Source organism: Clavelina lepadiformis, chromosome 2, assembly GCF_947623445.1.
Source record: "Clavelina lepadiformis chromosome 2, kaClaLepa1.1, whole genome shotgun sequence".
Lineage (NCBI taxonomy): Eukaryota > Metazoa > Chordata > Ascidiacea > Aplousobranchia > Clavelinidae > Clavelina > Clavelina lepadiformis.
Window position 1 is genome coordinate 22088697 of NC_135241.1, and position 24509 is coordinate 22113205.

Genomic DNA, 24509 nt, shown 5'->3' on the forward strand with positions numbered 1-24509 from the left:
ACAACTGCTTTGTTATCGTTTGTAGCATATGAATGGTTTACTTCACATTATGACGTAACAATAGTTAAGCAAAAGGTGACGAACACAAATTTTTAAAGATGTTACCACAGTTGTTAAGTCGTTACATACAAGCTGGTGGAAGCTGTTCAGGCGCAAAAAATCGATTTGACGAGTGAAAATGTGGTCAAACGGGAAATGTACATGACACTCTACACTCTACAGTGTAGTCTACACGTTAAAATGAAGACCTAGCGCTTCGTTCCCTCAACTTCTGAACACTAGACAACTTCTTTAAGTTCAGACTTTCTCCAAAAAGTTTTATTGATGCAGCGGAAATGTGCAAAGGCACGAAAAATTTAAAACAAAACACAACACATTGAACGAGGTGATTCGCTGGCAAGAAAAGGTGATGTTTATGGCAAAGTGTGACAATCACGGAAGACATGTGTGTCATGGGAATCCCCTATTGCAATGCAGGGCAGTATTAGGAGTCTTTTTTCAATGGAATGAGTTTTCCTTTGTGGGATAAACGCCGAAGGGTTCGTTCAGCAAATCGTTCAAAATCCTATAGAGACAAAAGTGATGAGTATGAGATGACATAAAACTATTAAATCAATATGATTAATATTGCGTTTGCTATTACAGTATTTGAAAGGAAACGCTTCTAAAACTGCATTCACAAAGATTTCTTGATTTAAATTACATTTTTTTATTCACTCAGCTTCTTTGATCGGCCAAGCAAAAAAAATGCAAAACCTGGTAGCGAGAAATCTGTGTGAATGCAGGCAGACGTCGAAAATGTCAACCAGTCTTTAATTGTGAGATCGAAACCGCATCAAACTTACATCGATTTGTGCGAGAATCTCCCTGTCCACTTCTGAGTGCGGTTGATCAGGTTTTTTCGACTTTCCCGGCGTCTTTCCATGTAAGACGTTATCCGCGACCGATTCTCGGTGAATGTAGAAGAATTTTTGCGTGTTGCCAGAGGTCAGAACGTGGCCATTTCCAGACTTTGACGATGTTGAAGTTATTGATCCGGTCGACTTGGACATTGACCTGTCCAAACTGACCTCGCTTCTGCTTAGCGACTCGCCATTATCGAAACCGCTATCGCAGTCTGACGTCACTGCGTAATCGACCGATCGACTTCGGCAGTAAACTGTCTCAGCGGCATCTAACGGACTGTCAAGCTCGGTAATTTGGTGAGTTGGCGAGATGTCAGGTGACGTTGTTGTCGATGAACTTGAAAACGTATTTTTGTTTTCCTGTATAACAAACATTGTCATCATTTTTGCGTTAAAAATGGAATTTTTTTAGCTTTTTTATGATACGTTGCTGCTATAAACATTTCAAATTAGTACCAAATCCACGGTCTTAACCGCTGGCAATATCCAACTCACCAACGACGATACTGATGACGAATCATCGAAGACCGAAGACTCCTCCACAGATCCCAAAGTCTCGCAAGACGCCGCTGACATCAGAGGACTCTGGCGTCGGTAATTGTGACGTTGTTTGTGATGACGATTTCTAACATCCCGGTAGCCATTCTGCTCTCGGCGAAGTTGAAGTTGGTATAATTCCAAGTTTAGTTGAAGTTTCAATTTTGCAGACGACACCTAAATGACAAAAGAAGATATTATGACATCATAATGAGCCCGGTTCCGGCTCCACGTAACACTTACGACAGCATTAAGTTATTCTAAAACCTACTCTGTATATAATCGTTTACCTTTGCGGATTCTTTCTGTTCGTCAATGCATTGATTGACGACGTTGAGCTTTTTTCTCATATGCTTGAGGCGTGCACGAATCGCTTTCCGGCGTTCTTCGTTAAAGTCGCCTGATGTCAGATCCTTGTTGAATTGGTCACATTTGATCTTCAAGGAGTTTTTTCTCCTAATTTACGATAATTAAAAGTTAACTCACAATCGAATAACCAATTTTCGCTGCGATGTAATTTAGTCAAAAAGTGCATGTTTTTAGCCAAAATTTCTGCTTATTTTCACCTTTTCAGTAAGGTAACTATGGCAACCCTCCTGGTCTCATCGTTCTCTTGGATTTCTTCAAACTTCTTCTGGACGTGATACTCCGGAGTAAACGGTTCCAGAGAGCGATTCACAAGAGGGAAAGCACCATCCTGAAATTGAGAAGAATAATAGTGAGTTATGATGTCATAAGCCTCCAAGGTTTATTCAAAACATCAAAAGGATGATTAGCGCAATTGCAACAAGTAATCGATGACTAATTGTCTCTTATTCGCTATAATATGTCATGTTCGGCCTTAACTACATGTCGGAGTATCAATTACGACTTCGTCGATTGGTTAAACTGATTTTTCGTTTCGCCTCACCTCTTCGCTAACTCTATTATGTGAAGAATTGGCAGGTTGTTCCTTGACGTCATTTTCTGTGATGGTCTTGTTTCGTCGGATCGTGTTGCTCCGCTTGGTGTCGCCTGAGTCCTGCAAGCGTGAAACGGAAAATTTGAAAAATTATGTTTCATTGAAGTTGACACTTCTTTAAAAAAAGTTTTCAAAAACTTCCTGTACCTATTATTCATATTTGGACACAAATGATGTCGAAACCGGTTAAAGTCTGAGTCTAAGATAAACAAAATTTATGACGTCACTTACAAACAATGTGATGGATGAGGTAGAAGGGGAGTGGCTCAAGCTTCGCGCCATTGGCGGTCTGACGTCATCCGATGATGACGTAGGGCAATAATGCACGGAAACTGGTCGCACGTTGCCACCCTCAGCAGGTAAACGGCGATAACTGACAAAAAACAACTTTTAGAATCTTGTAACCAATTTCCATACCAACGCCACATTTCACAGCATTATAGCTGTCAGGTATTAATACAAGCCTGTGTGTGTTTTGAGAAAAGCTTTGTTTATTTTTAGATTAAACTTATAAGCATCTGATGAGATTCTGCGCTACCGCAATTTTGTTTTGAACGTCAAAGGCAGATAAGCGGTTTAAGCAAGCTAAGATATAAACAAAGCAAAAAGCTCGTAAGCGTCTTACGGTAACCTAACATTACACAAATTCAAGTCTCATTTGGCAGAAGTTTGTGAAAAAAGATTTCATGTCTGCTTTAGTTGGTCGTCCTTCCTACATTGTCGTAAACTCAGGTGAAACGCGACGCGAAATCTTCGATAATTTCATGCCTTCGACACACTTGCAAATTTGAGTCCAGTATTAAGTCGAAATTGCACTACTATTTGCACAGGAGCGAACACACGCGCCAGAGCCCAACCCGGTTATTAAACGGTTTAATTAACATCCTGTTTACATTTTACAACTTGTCTTATTTTCCCAGCAGTCGATAATAACAAACTGGGAGATGGGTTGGGCGAAGTTTTTATCAGTTAATCAGGACCATCCCCGATGGCGCGAGGATGTTTTTTAAACTTTCAAGGAAAGTTCGTTCAGGCTAGAATTATGTAATTATGTGGCGACAGCGACCCTGATCTCACTAAGCTTTCTCCAATCTTAGGGTTTTTGTTTAACGTTTGAGGTTGAACTGAGTTCTGTCCCCAGATTGAGTCAATTTCACGCTTTTCGAGTTCTCGAAATCTGCTCAAGTGTTCGCGACGCGTAAAATGACTCGGAAAAATGTCATCTTGGCGCAAGCGTTTACAATCAGCAATTTTTAAAGAAAACGAAATTCCAGTTTGCTAAAATCTCACCTTTTTACTTGGCATTCTTCTGGAGCTTGTGAAACGCTGTGGGTCCGTTTGAAAAGGAAAGCGTTCCATTTACTGGGGGTCACTGGGGTACTGTCGACGGGAGTTGATCCCGCGCTCTGTGGTTTTCGCTTCGATCCCATTCTGAAGCTTTTTCTCGCCAAGCGACTCGCGATATTGTGTAATTTGGAGTTTCGGCGTCGGCCGTCGTAAGCCGGGATGTTATCCATGCTGGCAGCTAATGAAAACGAAAATAAAACAAGTGAAAATGAGGATTTGGTAATAAAAGTAAAATTGTATCCAATAACCGCTGGTTACGTTTGCATTAGACAAAATTTAAGGTCTTACCTTTTTTTATTTTATAATTTTGCAGAGTCGGGCATTCCTTCCCGTGAGGTATATTGTGGTTACCAAGTGCACAAGCATCACACGTTACCTATATATATGTACAACGAAAACAATCTGTTAGTGACGGCACTGATGCTTTTGTGTACGAACAACATCAAATTAATATTTCATCGTCGCATTCTCTTTGAAAGCGCCTGTGAAACTAATTAGTATTTTTGACGTATTTCGAGAAACCACCCAATGCGTCATAAATAAATCTTTCGCGTGTCGTGGCGGATAATCCCAATAGCTTCCAAATTAGCAAGGTATAACACTCAACCTTCTAACTGCAGTTTAAGCCCTATACACTGCGCGAGTTACACTGTTACCTGAAGACAGAAAATACATCACAATCAAAACGTCTCTCAACAGTACCAGCGATTAATCAGTGCGGAAGGCGCATAAATAGGCGCATTATCGCGTTGTAATAAGTTTTATTACGCGCTTTATAACCAGCCGCGCTGATGAATCGCTTTGCTGACCCAATGCTAATTTATATACGTTTTCTAACGACGTACAATGATCTAGTCGTAGTGGTTCATGCTTCTGACGCAATGCTTGGTTACTGCATCTACCCTCAGTGACACAAGGTGGGTAGGAAAGTGTAGGGTGGCTATAGATAACCCTTGTGATGTCACAGTGCACAGAAGTGGAATGAGTAAATCGAATTACGTCCGAGATGCATATACGCGCCTAATCACAAACCCTGAGTACCAGATTCCGAAGATGGAAGAATGTTAGGTACAATCGTAGAACACGTATTGTAATGTATTATGACGTAACGAGACGATAGGGCTGGTATTCCGATAAGATGCCCCAAAACAAACCGTAATCGCTCACTCGTATCGTTGTGTTTGAAGCGTTCAGTTCCGCGGTTTATAATGAGTTTTATCGATATAACATCTAAGTCTTTTAAGGCTGAGATGAACGAGACATAGTCACGTTCCCTTAACAGGTGATCAAAAGCATATCAGAGCTGCTGGGATGCCCGGAACCTTGCGGATTCAAAATCAAAAATTCTTCAGCACTGACGTAAAATATAAAGCTTATTGCAGCGATTTGTTTTCGGAAAATTCCATTCCACTTAGCGGCCCACCTTACATAAGCATTTTGTTATTCACGCCTGTATAATGTAAGCATTTAAATTTTTCAGCCTTAGTCATGGGGGGGTGTTTTAAATTTTACGATGATGTATGTTAATCTGAGCAAGGTGTTCTAAAAAAAGTAACTCCCTGAAATTTGTTTTGATACCGTTAAGTAAATTTAGATGTTTTATGGGAATAACTTTCAAAATAACATGAAATTTCAAGAATTCACTGCTATAATACTCTAATAACAGCGGCATGCGCTTCATAAACACACGGCCTGCAGCTGCGCGCAAACAAGCGATGGAAATTTACAAGATGTTCCGCTACTAGCAGGTGGTACTAGAAGTTCGAAGAAAATATCTCCCATAGCACAGTATATGAGCCAGATTAGGACCTAGGCTCATAATATTTTACGTCGTTTTTTGAAAGTCTTTTATGCCGCGTGTTCTACATTGTTTTGCACCAAATAACTCCTACGCGATTGTGGACTTAAAGCGGCGATCAGAAGATTGGTATCCAGGTTAATTACATTCCTGTTTGCACTGGCCACTGTCCCCTGTAAATAATCAAATCTTTGCTTGTGGCGAAGATGGTTCGCGGTGCACGGAGTATCAAGCCTGGACAGAACCCGTCGTAAAGGAACCGAACCTCTTTACGACTGACACGTAATTCGGTTCGGGCCAATTGACATTTCGAGTCGGTAAATTCTCGGCCTACTTCGGCCATTGTTTTATTTTTGGTTTATGAGATCGAATTGCTGCCATTCGATGAAACAACTGCCAAGTTTGTTGTGTAACGATTGCATCCGAGGTAACTCTAAACTTAACACTATGGCCCCTTTTAACACTGTGGTTCGGCTTTCTGTTCCCTTCAAACCGCAGGTAACTAAAAAAACTCATTTCGCACGTAGATCACTACCGTAACAATATACCACAGTTCGTCACAGTATGAAAGCACCGTGAAACAGAACCTAACCCAACCTAACCGAAACTTCCATGAAAACCTCTCTACATTGCAGGCAGGTAACAAACAACACAAAGTACAATCTTTCCACCTAACAGCAACGCGAATACTGTAGCGTGAGTAATACAAGATGATTATTACGTTTCACTCGACTGCCGTTTTAGCCAATTAACACGTCGTCCTACGACCGCGGGCTCTTCAACAAATTTTTACGACCAACCAAGAAGAAAGATGTAAATGAACGTCAATCCAAAGCACTGGCTTGGTGGTAGCAATGAACTCTAGCAAGCGATGTTCTGGACGCAAACGCTTTCATAAACAGATTTACCGGATTAAAGGTTCGTTGGCATTTAGCACACGCGCAGTAGATTAAATGGAAAGGTCGACTAGACGATTTTGACCCGAATTTTTCCGCCTTTGCAAACCTGACAGGTGTGAGGAGTGATATTTGATGCGTTTTTCGCTTCCTGTATGCAAACTGCAGCAGCAAAACCAGTTGATGTACGTGTCGTCTTCAAAAACAGAAGGCTTGTTTGTCAGCACTGGCTGCAGTTATGTGGAGCTTATGATGCTTGTAGTTTGCACGGGGCCAAAATTTACCCTAGATTTTTTTGAACAAAATTCGCAGTTTTCTTATATTTTTACAGCACTTACAAATGGAACACTTTAAACGACGGACCACTAGTGGACTAATTTCTATCTAAGTAAGGTATTGGTTTCCAAAAAATTAACTATAAGGTTTTAAACAATTGCGTTCATCTTCAATAAGACATGCGTGGTTGCATACCTTCTAACAATGCCACACATTTTCACGGATATATTCTAACTACTGTCTTTCGAGCAATCGATGCAGGCATAAAACCTTGATTATGCGTAAACAATCGGTCGAAAGCGACAAGTGAAAATCCAAAGTGATAAATCGATATTAAATATGAGTTACAAACCGACCGGATTCTAATAACTTTTCGTGTAAACATTACATGTAAACTACGTACGTAGTAAGTAAAACACAGAGTTATCACGAGTTTACTAACTTCAATCAAGGAACCGAAACACAAATGTTTATTGATTAATTAACACCAACAGGCTAGCCATCGCCACGACTTACAAATAAACTGATTGCAGTTATGAGTCAATATATAAAGATAATTTGAACTATTTTACTTGCAGCAGTGAACCAATCTTTACACTACCCACATACGGTTAAAGTTATCGTCTATTTACGTAGTTACTGATGTTACAGCGACGTAAACAGTGTAAAGTGGCTCCAGTAAAATGTTAGGACAAGTAGGTCGGGTGATAGAGTTGTTTACTTAAGCCTAATTTTCCGTGTTTGGTATTGGATGACGCTTTACCTGTGACGCCCCGATTATTACATCACAAAACGGAAGTGACCGATTTGTTTTCAGGAGAACACACGCTGCACGAACTTTCGCCTTAAAAATCGTGCGATTTTCGATATAAATTCGAACAAATTAACCCAACTCTGAACTCCTTCTAAATGCGAGTCATAAGTTTGTCTTTCCGGAAGGGAAGGGTCAAACTAAATTTAACTAAAATATTAGCAACTTACTAAACACTGATCACGGTGGTATAACATTTTGTGAAAGCAAACGGGGCAAAGAATTCCGTTCAAATTCCACTTAAGTTAAACAAACACCATGGTTTAAGCCGATAATTAAAAAGCAAATATCAGATGACTTTCATGCTACCAACAGAATAACACTGGTTTGTGATCTGAAGTTTTGATTGCGCTGTATGCATATAGAGAAGTTTTTCACATAATACAAGGATCAGTTGCCGCGTCTCTCGGGAACTCACCCACAGATTTTATCAACCCTTGCAAACATCGGGTATTCTTTTAAGGAATTCAACAGTAAATTTAGCAAAACCCACACCCGAAATGGAATTAATTCGTCAAATTCGGAGTAATAACCGGATTACCAACGTACATTCAGACGTGTATAAAAGCTAATCTAATAATTCCGACGAATTTTCGGGTTGCATCTTGATCATTATTTTAACTCAAATAAAGGAAGTAACATACCGAGGAGCCTTGAACTGATGAGGATGCAGAACTGGCATCGGATTGCTCTCCGTAAGAGTCGGATTTTTCGGATGAAACTGGAAATAAAGAGTTGATTAGATCAGAAAACGAACAGAATTGCCAGATTAAAAGCGGTTTTTAACACATAGGCGCCGCACAAAGTTCGTGAATCATAATTTAAATAAGAGCGTGAATTATAAATAAAATAAAACAAAGGAAATCGCGACCGTACTGCCTCAAGCGTCAAACAACTTCGACAATCTGACTTATACCGGCCTGTATGTCATCACAAGACTTTCCATGACACCTTTGTTAAGAGAAACGATCTCGTATTTGATTATTTAACTCGTCTGGTGAACACATTATGACGTCACAAACGATTAGAAATAACATGATGATGTAACTTTGGGAGTGTTTTCAAACATATACCCGTTTAAAGCATAGACCAATTGAACTAATGGACTTGGAATAACTAATGGAGACCAACACAAAAAGTAAATTAAATCAGGAAAGCCACAAAATTTTACACCAACATTTACGGTGTTTAATTTCGCATAGTTAACTTACTTGAATTTGACCGAGTGGATCCGTATGTTTCGATGAAGTCGTCATGACTTAACTCAGTGCGGATAATACCGACCAAACCGCCTTGCATTGTGACGTAGTTTGTGTGCTGGGAGTCGAAAAACAAGTCGACTTGATGAACTTTAAAACAGAGTTTTAGTTCCTTCTTGTAAGCACAATTTCACCATTCGTTGACTTTTAAATAACTTCTAAACACAGTGTCTAACTATCCTCCCGAAACCTAAATAGGAACGAGTTTTACCAACTGTTAAAATAAAGTTCAAGATATATGAAGCACAGACTGCCCAAAGCCCCAGACAAAAAGCAAAATCGCTGGTATATTTAGCGGGGAACCATCCAGACATGAAGTCTTGCACTGGTTTCGACAAACGACGCATTTATACTAAACCACGTCACGTATATGATGGTACATGGCCATGTTTACGTAACATTTGCTTTCCCTTTCATAATACACTTTCAACTACCAAAGAAAATAAATATTAAACCATTAAAGCGGATGTATTGTTTTCATACCACTTCAATACTAAAAGGCTGTTCCATTCTGGCCAATAAAAAAGGATATGATTGTACCGGTATCTATAACTGTTCAATAGCCTCAAGTTATGGGAGAAATATCCAAAACTATTTTGAGATACAACGCTTTAATTTATCTAAAACATCCGTTCTCAAAAGACAACATTCGTATTTCATGATTCTGGCAGATTACCATTGTTTTATACCAAAGTACCTAACAATAACATTTCATGAAAATTCTGCGAAACCTCTGGCTGGGCTTATAATCACGTCTGCTAACATGTTTCGATATCAATGTATTTGAGCGGTAAAATAAGTGCTTAATACGCCTTTCGAACTATTAGAGGTCTCCCCAGAAAATGTTTATTTTACCCGATATGGTCATTTTATCGTGTCGGTAGCCACAACATAGATTAATATTCACAAAGTGTAACATGACGCTGATAAATATCTGACGTCACTATCTTGTCTCCCACTCTATGTAGATGTTTTAGGTTGACTTTGGCTCAAATTACATAACATCCATTTCTCTTATTCGCAGTGAACTATATCATAATATACAGCCCTCTACACAACAGCGATAGCCGTAAGTCACGGCACTGTTTCACTGATAAGAGGCCCAAAAACGGCTAGGCCTAGTTTGCCAACGTATACTGTACGGTATAACAAACGCGTTCGTCTTGTTTAGAATGATATGTCATGACATCTTATAACCTTTTCAATGCTCAGACAGCTTCGTTTAATTACGATGACTAGCTTAACCGCTCTTCCTAATCGGACGGTTATTTTCGTATGAATAACTCAGTCTGTAAATGTCCAGTAATAACTGGTTAAAAGGTGACACTTCTTCAGATAACTTTCCATTGCCTCAGATTCAATTTTGACGTCTTCCCTACGTCACAGAGATGCTTATGGCTTTATAATACGTAACACCTGAAGAAAAGGAACTAGACACTGGCTAGGCGCTAAACAATAAGCATTTCAATTGTTATAGTTTTGTCACAATGCCTGTCCATCGGCGTCGCTAGTTATCACCGCTTTCTATTTGGGTCGCAAAAATTAACGAACAATCGAACATTAAAAGAAGAAGTACCAGCCGAGTAGTCGAAGCGCTACACTTGCAGCTTTTCTGTCTCGAATAGTTCCATTTCAACAAGGCGCGCGACACGACGCTTTTTTCCCTCGCTTGCCTCAAACCGAGAGCGCTCTTCCCGAACAGGGACCTGCAGTGGGGTGTAGCCGCGTTTTTCGATTTTTTTTTTTTACTCATAAAAACTCCATTAAGTGACCAGGGTAAATGTCATGTATTTCGTCCAAGTACTTCTACATCAATCTTCGAATGTTTAATTGAACATTTTAAGCGCAAGAATTTCTCATAAACCCACGCAACAAAGATACCCTGTGTAATGTCGGCCTAATATTGAACACTGTAAATTCTAGTAATATAAAACCATACTAACCTCCGCCAACTATATCTCTTTCAGCGAGTTTAATTAAAATTCGTTATAATTGCACTACCAGCGTTTGGGCCAGCTGATGAAATGACGAATTCCCATTTGGAAATAAAATTGCTGGTCCCAGTTGGGTGTTTCTGACAGCTATGAGTGAACCTTGCGAAACTCGAAGGCTGTTTCGGCTTTATACGGTAATCTGCCGAAACCCCAGGAGATCTACAAGTGTTATGCCTGATCAAGCAGCGAAAAATGTCACTGTCTGGCCTATTGACTGAAATTTGTGATTTATTGCTACAAATTTATATACAACTGTTACTTTTTAGAAACCACTTTATCACAAATCGTTTCTAAATCTGTTGAAACCAACTTGGTGTTTAATTACTCTCGACTTATTTGAAATATTTGCAGCACGCCAAGTACCCTGACCGCGCCCGTCATAACGACGTAGTGAATAGTTCATTCTATGGACACTTGATATAAGATTTCAGGTTTAAGTTACGGCCTCATGACACCTACGCTGTGTGTTACTTTTCTCAAATCCCTATAATAGTTTAATACGGATTTTCAAGTGTTAAACAGTGCGTATCGTTTTCTCATACCGTACGGCTGAGTCAGCTTTAAACATGTCCTACTTTAGCGCGTTATTCACCTAAAATCAGCTCTCGGATATCTGCCATTACCTGCTCCGTTATTCGTGTGCGTTGAGCCTAAGCTAATGACAGGTTAACGAACACGTTTCATGAAATTGAAACATTCAATTTTTTTACCCGAGGCTTGCATACTTTTAACCAAGCGAGACTTTGTGGTCCACTTGATCAATGGTTCGATTAATAACAGGCGACCTCTTTAGCTTGTCATTGGTTGTAAATTACCAAGGACGAACTTCACCTAAACGCAATTAGCTACAAGCGGCAGATTATAATTAAATGCATGATTACGTTCGAATAACAGGTGTCCTGGTTGCTTCGAGTGCATAAGTGTTAGGCGATGGTATGTCAATAGGCTACAAAAATATTCTTCATTGAAAATACAATGAAACTCTGATACACACCAAGTGACGGTCTTGGTGAACGCGCAGCAGTTAATTACTCGAAAGCTTACATTCCAGGCCGCCGTTTTCCCAAAAAATTTCATAGCTGTAAATTACTTCTGGAGGAATTTTACTTTCATCTTGAGAACGTAAGTTATCAGAAAAATACCGGACAGTCGTTTGTCACGTGATCACTCCACCGCAGGTGACTGACCTTTCGTAAAAGCGGACAGGTCGTTTGGCGTTACCCAACTTTTTATGCCTTTCGTTTGCGTAACACATCGATAACCGGACTAAAAAGACTCGAAAGCGAATTCGTTTTTACGAGTTCTCGTAACTTAAGTTTGCTCTTAAAAACATCTTGTTTGATCGCTGATGAAACTTATGTTTTTACCGAACATTGTGCAATCACAATTAGAAGATAAAAGACATTATGTCGTCATAATAACAAATTTAAATTTTGAATCGTGACCGATCCATTTAAAAGCATTTTCAAATCTTTCTGCAATAAGATTGCTGAAGTAGAAAACGTGCCAAAAATCTAACGTCAATGCAAAACCGACTGCAGACAAAATCACTGCGAAATGTCAGCTATGCACTGAACAAAATAAATTGCAACCAAAAAAACATTTAATTATCAAACCTCCCATGACCAACTACTAATGAACTGACTTCACAGTTCTTGAAAATATCCAAAAATCTCTGCACACTTTAAACAATTCATTACGCTTAGTGACTAAAACTTCCTGACTGCCAGAACTAGTGATTGCAGTAATGAACGACCTTGCGTATAACCGATCGCCTTTTATACGGTCTTGCATGACGGTAAAGGAAACAAGCTACTTCTTTCTAAAAGTTAGCTCAGTGCCAAAGTTGCTCTGCTTATGTTTGCTTAGAAGCGGACGATGCCATTGTTACGTAAACAACCGTTGTGGTGATTGCCAAGCTGGAAGAAGCTTCAATTGTCATTGATTTTGTTGGGATGAAAACCTGAACAATTGTTTTTTTCAGACAAATAGCCATGTGCACATGCGCAAACTTAAGCAAAGTTTGTTTGGTTCGTTTACAATAATAACTGTTGTTTAAGGGCGGCTATTAGCTGTATAAACATCAGACCGTCTGCATTCTTTTGTAAAACTCAAACCCGAAACAGTGTTTTGAAACCTTTTGTTTAAAAATGCGCCTTGAGGCTGTACCTTCCAAAGACAAACAAAACATGCCCAAATTGAAATAAAACAACACTTTGCAACCGGTGCAGATCCTAGACCTAACAATAGTATTGCCTAAACTGCCTTTCGAATAAAACTTAGCGAAAACTTCACTGAAAGTTGGCAATATTATACCGGGACTTGTTCCAATATTCCAAGTGGCGCAGCGTAAGCCACTGTGTGCCATGCTATTTCAAGCAGTTGAAAAAGATCGGCTGTTTTCGAGGAAGTTTTAAGTCAGATAGATAAATAAAAGTAAATAAACTGCCAAATACACTTGGCACCCCGGATGAAACGCAAATATTGACTTTGTGTGTAATCTGACGCTGATCTCAATATAATTACAACCTTTTATACAAAACGAATGCTCAACTCTTTACGAAATAACAAGGCTTTCGGGGCCCTAAACCTCATTGGACCATTCCAGTCATCCATTTAGGACCGTTTGGTTGGTGAACATTTATACGAAAACGCAGGTTCGTCAAAAGTGATCACTTCCCGCTTGGTTTAATTTCAATGAAGCTTCGAACTCAAACCACAGTGCGGGGAAATCCACCTCCGATTTGCAACAAACGACGATTGTGAGATATTTTACCTTTGACCAGTAGAAAATTTAATTTCAACCTGTGTATCAGTTCGATTAAGTAATAAATCTGGTCCCTTCCGTCACAGAGGTGATGTGTTTGCGGCTTTTTCTAGCCAGTGTCCGGCAAAACGTGCCAAAGTCTGCTGTGTGTTCTGCACTAAACTTTCTTTGTTTCCTGTCATGATATTTGCGCTTGGAAACGGATCGTCCAAACTTTACTTAAAATTAGATTGATTTATTATGAGCTCGATTACCATCCTCGCAATATGCGCTTAATGCCAAGTGATGATGTACTGGCGGGTCGTAGGTTGACATTCGCACGTCTTCCAACATCGAGTTGCTATTTATTAGGACTAGTCGATACAATTATAGATTGCATCTCCATCTTTAGCATTCAACAAGTTTATCGCTTCATCGATTCAAAAATCGATTCCAACTACCGCCGTCGGGCATGGGACTCAATTAATTACAGGTTCGTTTGTGATGTAATAAAGAAGGCGTGACGCCAACAAACAATTGAGATTGAACGTTTTCTGCATTGTAAGGTCAGGGGTTCAAGCGATTTGGCCTTACTGGAACAATTGTAGCAATGATCAAATCGACTTTTTTAAAGAAGGCGACATTGGTGCCAGAGAATGGTCCCGTTTATGTCGACTTTTTTTCTTAGTTTTAATGGAATCGAGGAAACAATTTTGACATTTCAAAGACCAAGTAAATTCACAAATTTTACCTGTTTGATCGCGTATTGCCAGAATTAAGCGTCAAATTCACACTGATTAAAGCTGTTTACTTGAAATAGCCACTTTATCCACATCATATCAATAACTCTGTGGAGCCAAAAAGTTTGGGTTTCAAACGATTCTCACCAAGGATTTTATCTTCCAAAATATTGACAGACGACTTGTTAAACTATTTTAGCCTTTTCAAATAAGTTCCAAAAGGTAGGACCGTTATTTTCATGTCATTCATAGCTTGATCAATCAAAAGAAGAGTTTGGTAAATAGTTAACCTCACAAATCAAAAACGTTTCAAGTCGCGGCAGTAGTTCGGTGACTCAGAAAAGGACAACAGCACGAAATGAAAAACACTTGAAACACACAAAGCCTCAGAGTAAAGGAAAGACTTAGTAATAATTAATTACAATGTGAGATGTTAAGCAACCTAATCCGGATGTCTAAAACAATATGTGCTGGAAACCTTGATACAGTCCATATGCACTTCTACAGTCCTGAACAACAACAACTGAAGAACGTGTGCAACCACCTATGAAGTTCGACCTATATCTGCTTTATGTCAAAATATACCCGGCGCTTCGAGCTTTGATCCATAAAACCGCTGAAAATTAATCCGGATACATCCTGGATATATTTTTTACTTGATATTGTCTTCATCGACTTGGTTTTTGCTGTTGTCTTCTAAACGTTGGTGTTTTTCCATGAAAACTAAATTTAGACAATGGGATTTTTCGCAAAAATATTAAATGTCCATGGCCCATATTTTTCAAGGCTTTTGTGTCTTTCAAATGCATGGTTCGAACCCTGATGAACATTGTAATATGTTTCGGTAACCACCTTATTATTTTAGATCTCCAGTTACAGTTTGGTTATAATTCGGTTTCTGACGTTGATTTTTTAAGTTGCGACATTTTCAATGAAACTCTCTTTGTGTATTGACAGCAGCCCGGATTGAGGCGTTTCGGATGTTTTTGTTGAAATTGGACGCAAACGTTACGAAGGAATGTCAGCCATGTTTAAATATTGACCGTCAGGAAACTTTGAAGTTTGCACTCTCATTATTTAAACAACACTTCGCCTGCCAAAGATACACAACCGTGAGGACACTACTGTACTGCAGCAGGGTGAATCATAGCTTTAGGTAAATACAAAGGACAATCGCTTTGGTCGAGTGCCGGTAGTAGCTTAGTCAGCTTTTTCCAGCAACTCTTAACTTTTTTCACTCGGGTGGTTTGTTTAAACTAAACGTTAGTCAGGATTAGAAAGCGATCACTGCACGTAGACATATTTTTGGTCTTGTTTATCCTTATTTTCTGTGTGGCCTTACTTCCTTGTAGGCTAACCACTTCCACACGGATATGTCAACTATACCTGAAGTGTATATCAAAACCATGAGATCTTGAGCTTGAATTCTAAAAAACTATGGAACAGCAAAACTTTCCATGACATATAACTGCTTTGGGAATCTTTCGCATTTTCTTTAAAGTAACTTTTGCAAAACCAACATCACGTCAGCATGAAAATGATATTTATATCTAATTGTTTCAATGAGCAAGTTTCTGCCAAAATGTACAGTCCATGCCTAGATGGACAATCCTCTTTAAGGCCATGAATTTGATCTCTCGTTGAATTTTGTACAAAGTTTTTAACAATTAACCGAATTATTACGTAATAATGAGTTGCCATATTTGCATACCGATGCTTTCAAGCTAAAACGCTGTGAACAAACTAGTGAATATTTTTAGCGGGAGCAATCCTGGCAAATATCATTCAAATAAACGATTTTTGAAAGTTATTTATCGTTGGGAATATTTCTATCGAAGGTAACCTCATTCCAACTGGAGAATCCATTTGTCTAATTTCTGCCATGATAAAGTGTCGAGATGATTTCATCATTTATCGTCCATTAGCTATGTCGTCTTGTTTATGATGAATTGTAATCTAAGTTTCATGTTGTTATAAATAAATCTCAAAAAGTGATTGATAACGCATTTTGATATAACAGGCTTTGGTTCAAGAAATTTCCCCGTTTTAATAAAGTTAAGAAAGGCGTGGAGTTATATATAGGCGCCACACTCAACTAGTGCTGGAATTGGACTCTCCTAAAGTTAAAAGTCAGCCTGGCTACTGGGTTTGGACTTCACATGCTTTGCTCTGTTACGTCACAAAGCTGTTGTGATTGCGTATCGATTGTTTGCATTCCACGGGTTTGGCGCCCTGAGTTCAATTTTATTGGTATTAATCAGCAATTAAAGCGATATCTGAAATAATCTGATGCTTAAGTGGTCAGAAAATATTTTTATCTGGTGGTTTCAGACTCACTTTGAAGTTTATTCTGACTTGCTTCTTCAAAATCAAGTGGTTTATTCAAGTGTGAAAGATTTCCAATTTCGCAATTTCTTCGTTATTATACACGAAGATTAGTAGCAAATTCTGCCGCCGTATAATAATTGAAGCCACTTTCGCCAACAGCGTACATTTTATTTTTCTCGCGTAAAACGAACTCTTTGCTTTTATTAATAACTCTTGGTTGGAAGCTATAGTAAGTTGTCCTTTAATTTCTTAATATGTCGAGGTATGACCTCGCTATAAACAATATTTTACACAATCGCAAGGTCGGCTTATGGGTCTGGAAGAAAACGTAGTTGGACTTGCTGCAAAGTTTTGAATGGGCGTATGCTGTTTTTAGCACGTTGGCCACACAATTCCGTAGTCTACCGATGACGTAGGCATTTAAAACCAGAACAGCTAACCACCGAAACTGTTAACTTATTGGTTCAATAGATAGGTTTTGTTAACTTTTCTGAAAAGGCCTGCATATAGGGATTCTTACATGGAACGAGTACATACTAAACTAGGTTTGGAAAGGTACATGCTACTTAGCTTTTAAAATCTTTTTGCTGAGGTGAGAGAAGCCCAGGAAATTGAACAACTTGGTGTCCGGAATGGAACCACAAGGAACATTCGGGGGGGCTACAATTGCTTTCATTTAGTCCTTATCGCCAAATAAAGCGTCTTTATCTTCACAATATTTGTAGCAAAATCCTTTGCATTTATTGTAAGCACAAGGGTCACAAAAGGTTCAAAAGCCAGGGTAGTCACTCGTCCAGCTGGACAATACAGCATTGTCAGCGAATAAGTCGTTTTATGTGACGTAATATTGCCTCAACAAGCCGCTTTATGTGGCCTCTGGCGAGTCAGAGTTTCCAGGAAGGCTCTTTGCAGAGCGGTTGCTTTTCTGTTGTGTTTTTCAACCGGGTGTACTCTTCGCCCCAGATTGTAGGAATGACTTATAACGGTCCACAAAAGAAGTCTAAAATCCTGTGAATCATTGTGCCCACTTTTCGTCATGTTTTTTACGTCATAATGTTAAAGCAAATTGTCGTGCAATGTTTTTACTTGAATTGGTTTAGGCAAATTCTACAATAGTTGAATGAGCTTGAAGATTAAGCAATGCTGTACAATAAACTTTAAAAAAGTTAAAAGAAATCTTTGTAAAATTGTTTATTTATTTTATTGCTGCACAACGCTCAAATTCCACAAGATAACAACCACTCTGGGAATAAATAGCAAAACTTCCATTGTCATAGTACACGGTGAACAATAGGCATAAGCTGATTGCGAAAGGTTACGGCTGGCACACAAATCGTGAGAGCAAATATCGAAACTGTTCGTGAAAATAGCAACTTAATTTAAAGCAATAACTTCCAAATTTCTGAAAAATTAATTTTCGATTTCCTTGAATGGATGGAACTTAGCGATAGACTTGAACGTAACGAATACGAAATGATGATGGTTGCAGAAAATATTGAACAGATGGTTGACCAGTTCCGTATTTTCCCGAAATTTTACATCGGAATCTCCAAAATAACAAATTTTAAAATCTGTTCAAGCATACCTCGGCCCTATTAGTGATGACGCATTCAGTCCTAAATAGCATAAAACCCGATGTAATCTTTCCTGGGTGAATGGGGATGACAACAGAATTACCCCAAAGTGATTTTCCCCATACCTGCGTGACTCGGGTCAGAATATTTTCGTTTGTTTTCGAGCGCGCGTGCGCTGGGGCATCGCTTTATGACGTAAAATTCCCTGGAAATGGGTAACTTAGTGGTGTCACCGCATGGTCATAAGAAGAAAAATAGAGCACCGCAAACGACATGAAACACGAAATTTCACGTTTCTGTCTAAAAACGACGACAAAATTAGGTTCGAGACCTTGTAGGGATGATGTCACAACCCAGGTCCACTTTGGTCTGCCGTCTATTGACTCGCTTGTCACGTGAGTGGGGCAAAAGAAGGTGAAGTTAATGTTTTGGGGGAATTTGTAGAGGTACAAAATTTGATCACCGGAAATCCAACAAATCTCCCCGAAAAAATCTTGATTCTTTGTTACTGATCAGTCTGAAGAGAGTGACCTGCAAAATATAACAGAATATCATTATGACGTCATAAAGTACATTGTTTCATTGTATCGATGGATGCCCGCATTGAAAAACTCCAGAAAGTGCTTGATTGAAACTGACTCAAATGTTTCAATCAACTTAAAATTGCGACGAACTTATTATAAAACCGACTCATACAAAGCACGTACACGCTGGTTTTGGAAATTCCCGCCAAACAACAGAAAGGCTTGTTTACAGGCGCAAGCTCAGCCGGACAGTGTTATCAGATTTTTCTTATTTGAAAAGTGACTGATGCTGAGAAGCTAAGCACATAAGCTGTAGCAGTTGTTGAGTTAGAAGTTACACAGACATATGTGACATAACCCTGTTGGTTTCACGCATTTTTTTCATTTCGTTTTCATCATTTTGCATTTTTTCACGCATTTTCACAGCTAATATGAACTGAGACAAACTTTGCCTCGGAAGAATACAGAAGGCCGTTGACGTTTCTGATCTGATTTCGTCACAATCATATGCTTGTTACGTAATAAACAAAGGTACTAACTTTTAAGCGGAATGCGCAGAGCTTCTTTGTCATCGATAAGGGCTTGATGTTGTCTTCCGCGGAACTTATAAACAACCTGACAAAAACATAAAATACATTTAAAACCTACAAGTCCATTGTTTTACGTGACTTTAATATAGAATTAAAAAGACGGTAAAATGGAAAAATGGTGTTTCTATAAAACAGAGGCAGCAAGACGCGTTCGTAAACAAGTACAACCAATAATGCTTAGTCACTTACAAATAAAAGCAATTTGTTTCTTAACAACGCAAAGTTGAAACAACATTCTCATAAATGATTTAAACAAACCGTTGCTTCACAACACCCTCATTTCAGAAATGCGAGCAATTAAAAATAGTTCGTACAGAAAACATGAGTACATTGGTAACTTTCGGTGAGAATCCGATTTTCGACCAATATCGTGCGTTGCTGCCACCACGCGGTGTCATAAATGTGGAGAAATATCAATCATTTAATAACAAAAAACGTTGCCTAAAACGTCATCCGCCAGCTGTTATGAGATCAAAAATACGAAACTTCCCACGCTACTTACGCACAAACAGGAAGTTACCATCAATCCTGCGCGGGAGGTTTAAAAGCAACTAAGCAAACTGTTTGAACAATAAAGCCTTTAAAACGTCTAAAAAGATGTCACGGAAAACATAATCACTTTTCCACCGAGACCATCACGCATCCTTGTTTGAATTAACATTGATACGATTCCAAGTAATACCTTGAGTTTCTTTTCGTGTCCAGGACACGGATCATAAAACCCCGGCAAGCCGCTTTTGGTGATATCCGCCGGCAACTGAAGCGTTGAGTTTTCAACAAGATTTTGCAGAGGAATTGAGACATCGACTAGTTTTGAAGACTTTGAACTGTTGTACATAGCACCGGGGAATTATAATATTGTGCAATGATGAATTTGTATGTGGAGAACGTGCGCGGTTGTGAGCCTGTGACTTACCTCGTGTCCGATACGAATCGACCGTACCACGCTTCAGTGATCACCAATCCCATCTTGCGCTCTTCATTCGTTAATTTGCGTTCAGTTGATTCTCTCATCATATTCACCTATTGTTACGACATAAAAGTTAGAAAACATCTCCCTACATAAATAAAAGCAAGCTCAGCTTCATCCTAATATACAACCAGACCATAACACTCTCCGCTATCATTACAATGGTAACCACAAATGCCAGACAGTTTTAAAATATATAATATTACAGATTTAACACTTTCCAAGTCAGGGACTATGATGATAATATGGAGTACTGGGCTCTGATTGATTGTGACTGACAAACTCCATACTGAGTCCACCGATGCCCGGTTATAACCGTAACATGAGAAAACAAGTATGTCATCATGATACTGACCAACGCGATCGCTTCCTCTCTCTTCTTGTTTGTTTCATTTATGAGAGATTGTTCGTTCTCTTCGGCCTCCCTTCATTAAAAACCGCGCATTAAAGCAAACACTCCATTTATAAAAACCATACAATTAATTATTTAAAATCTTACTTTTCTTTTGCTTTCCTTTTATAAGGCCTTATGATAAGGATATGAATTGCTGCATAGAGTGTTATTGGAACCATAGTTCCATAAAAAGCTGCCATGAAATTAACGTCGTCTGACAGCATAATCGGCATTGAGTAGGTCTGTGACGCTCTGTTAAGCCTGGAAGAAAGTAGACATAAGCAGCCAAGTTAGAAAAATCCACTCAACATTAATCAGGATAAACCTTAGTCATGTTTCTGCAAGTGTTATTTTATTTTTAATACAATTCAAACGTGCTTCGTTCACGATCTATCTAAGTCAACCCGTGAAAAATTTAAAGTTAGGTCACAGGTAATTGAATAGTACAGTGCTTAAAATCGGAAAAAAGTTTACCTTAACTTAACATTGACACCAAGTGGGACACCAATATTTACATGAGCAGCCACAACTGAATGTTTTGATACACGATGCTCAGCTCCATATTCCACCATGCAGCCAAAAGTACCAGCCCTAGAGGTTGTAATTGATACCGATACAAATAATTGATTCATACTGGCTTCAATTATCACAATGACTTAGTGTCAGTAGTATGACAACTTACAAGTGCTGTCCACAAGTAACAGCATTCCTTTAACATTAAAATATGTACGTCATGTTGTGCAATTGCAGTTGCTTAATATAACCAGCACTGAGCTGTTTATTTTATACCAAGAACTCAAACAGCAGTTACACGTCATAAAAAATATACAATTTACTATGTTACGAATTGACATCACATATCACAGGAAAAAACCACGAAAGTAAATAATGGGCATAATGCATATTATTCGAAGTATGCTCATATTAAAGTGAAATTAAAAAACATAGGGATCATAATGAATTGGTTGTGTTTACATTCAACGAATTCTACTGCAGTAACATTATAACCAGAATAATAATCTCCTACTTGACTGCAAGTTTGAAATTTCCCTCTTCTTCAGCAAGTTTGTAAGTTAAACTGCATACTCCAAAGCTATGAGGAATCCCGAGCTAAAGATTTGCAACAAATGACTGGTTATAAATAAATATATTCACTCTGATTCATTCATTCACAAGATTCACTCTGATACAGGTCTCATGTTAAACAGCAAGAAGAAGCACAATAATACAAAAATAACTGCGTGAAATTTAAAAACGTCGAGTTTATTTTGCAATTTCCATTTCCAATTTGCAATCTAAACTCACAACTGACAGTACAAGACCACCAGTAGAGCGTTGTTAAAAAGGTACCTGGAGTTTTCCGCTGATTCGAAACCGAGAAGTTTCTCTTACAAGATTCGTTGAAATGTGGGCGCCTTGGCCAAGTCTTAGATTGAGGGAACCAAAAACCTCCTTTCCCATCACCCTGCCCATCGTGGCATTTAACCCTGGCAAATTAATGGCGACCAGGTCATTGTCAACGGCCATACTTACTGGAAAATGAACGAGAGCAAACCTGGAGGAAATGAACAAATATTAAATCACTTATTTTTTATTATTTCGTGACTTACTATAATTATAGAAAAAGAAAGTCACATTAAACCATGCACTGTGACCACAAGGTGGATTTAAAGATGTTCAACTTACAGGCCACCGCCTAAACTTCTGTAACCTTTGATGCCAAAATTAAACACTTTTGAATCTGTAGCCTGCATATCAATCTGTAAACAGAAGCAAAAGCTTTGATAACACAATGTAGAGACCACAGCAATGTTAGAATGACACTACAATAATAAAACAATACATTAACAGCACATAAACCATGAATGTGTCCATAAAGCTCTTTTGTACGTAAACTCATTGCCTTATATCAGTAGTTCTAAAACACTCACCTCGCCCCACGCAGAATTCGAAAGTGTTTTCCTCCAGGCCAAGTCACAACTTCCACTCCCATTTCCATTGTTTGACGTTAAATTTCCTGATATAGTAGCTGTTTGAGACACTGTTAATGGTACCTGGGAAGTACACAATTAACGCTGCAAATTTTTGCTCACACTAGTTTTCAAACCACTAGGGCCAGTGATAGTCACTCGATTTTCAGAAATTGATGGTAGAAAAAAACGAACACTGTACCTCAATAGACTGTGACAATGCCATTTTCGTAATATCCGGGAAGACCATCCGATCATCATAGTAATCATCAACATCATAAGGCTGATCAAAAACTGACGTTGCATTCACTGTCATGCTAAATGAGCCCTAAAAGACAAATTGTTACTTTTTAACTGTTCAAGGAAACAGTTCATTTTATGCAGCAGTTTCTATTACTTTTGGATGAGTTCTCTCCTCCAGTCGAAACTGCGCTCTCATTTTCTGGATTCGTTCATACTCCTCACGCATTTCTTGAGGAGTTTTCTGTCGCTCCACAATCTTCAAGCATAAAATATGAGAATTAATTATATATACATAATTCAGAAGGGAAACAAATGAAATTCCCAAGTTGAAATGTTCACCTGCCAATCTGCTTCAAGTCCTTTTTTTCCATAGACATCGTAAATATGTCGTTTCATAGGGTCACTTAAAACTGTGAAAAAATGAGTGTATATGTTACAAATAAAAGCATTCAAACTTAATTAACGTCAAAATCATCTTTATCCTACCTCTTTTGCGCTATGTCATATTTGCACGATCATGTATCATATATATCATAGGCTACATAATACACATAAAACTATAAAAAAGCACAAGAAACTAGAATGCCTGCTGTACCACTGTATGCTGTTTGTACCCGGCCAAAAATATTAGAAGCATCTTTTGATTTTGAGCTATCATGTTTATCTGGATGATAAACCATGCACAATCGTCGATAACATAGTTTCAGTTCTTCCTGTGTGGCCTATAAAGCAAGGTTTAATTAGAAGAAGAAAAGCAATATCATAAGTTTGTCAAAGAAATGAAATCTATTGCTTTTCTTGAGTCTCTTTTACTTCCACGTTGTTGTACTAACGGAGCAAACAAAGCATACAATGGCAATGGGAAGGAGTCTTCAGACAGCATAACCAGCTTTTGACTAACGCCAAAATAATTTTATGTTATGTCTGTGTTCTATTGAAAAGTGAAAGGAACTTAAATCCCAAAGAGTTGTAAACTTTACCTCTCTCGAGGCATTTAGCAGACTATAATAGTCTTCGTTATCCACAAGTTCACCAAGACCTGTCCCTCCTGGAAGTTCCATTTTGTGCTATCTTCTTCTTCTTTTCATTGATTAATTATATCCCGACCATACAAGGAGACACTGATTGACACTTAAATATGAAATAAACAAATTACATATTCTTTGAGCAAATTCTTCAATCATTCCTTGTTGAAAAATCCTACAGTGCGGTACCGGTACCTTTTCAAAAAGCAAAATAGTAATTCAGGCATAATACACATTGCACATGTATTGCACAGTCAAAACTACCGATAGATGGCAAATGAATAAACGTGACTCATTAATGTGTATTGTATATGCTGCATTTTTCTTGCTTACTCCAATATATTATGAACAATGCGAGTATTTTCTTTTGTACACTGACTTAGGATAGCCTATAGAGCATAATAAACAGAAATTTTGAATGCTGCAAACTCTGATACAGCATGCTGCAATAACAAAACTTTTGTCTTCGACTTAGCTAGTAACCTGATTTCATGCTAAAAACTGCCACATTCTGACATTATCATTTAAGATGGTAGAGTAGCGAATCACTTGCAACTACAACTCTGAAAGATACCACAATTCCAAAAACAAAATAAAGCAGCTATTTCACCGTATGTAGGT

The 24509-nt window shown here is 38.5% G+C and overlaps 2 protein-coding genes across 2 annotated transcripts; both read right to left on the reverse strand.

Moving 5' to 3' along the window:
• Window positions 1-303: 303 nt before the first annotated feature.
• Window positions 304-9003, reverse strand: LOC143446371 (uncharacterized). The gene is made up of 11 exons (XM_076945974.1): window positions 8743-9003; window positions 8176-8252; window positions 4039-4126; window positions 3694-3928; window positions 2635-2776; window positions 2353-2463; window positions 2009-2139; window positions 1733-1898; window positions 1401-1619; window positions 846-1265; window positions 304-565 (listed from the first exon to the last, which is right to left on the reverse strand). The coding sequence occupies exons 1-11, from the start codon at window positions 8828-8830 to the stop codon at window positions 485-487; spliced, it is 1758 nt and encodes a 585-aa protein (XP_076802089.1). The 5' UTR covers window positions 8831-9003; the 3' UTR covers window positions 304-484.
• Window positions 9004-17774: 8771 nt separating this feature from the next.
• LOC143445885 (dnaJ homolog subfamily C member 11-like) lies at window positions 17775-24113 on the reverse strand. Its single transcript, XM_076945265.1, has 16 exons — window positions 23844-24113; window positions 23459-23585; window positions 23203-23273; window positions 23018-23119; window positions 22823-22948; window positions 22582-22704; window positions 22337-22410; window positions 22001-22205; window positions 21678-21760; window positions 21125-21241; window positions 20756-20911; window positions 20612-20681; window positions 20203-20309; window positions 19969-20113; window positions 19236-19311; window positions 17775-18703 (listed from the first exon to the last, which is right to left on the reverse strand). The coding sequence occupies exons 1-16, from the start codon at window positions 23922-23924 to the stop codon at window positions 18678-18680; spliced, it is 1689 nt and encodes a 562-aa protein (XP_076801380.1). The 5' UTR covers window positions 23925-24113; the 3' UTR covers window positions 17775-18677.
• Window positions 24114-24509: the final 396 nt, after the last annotated feature.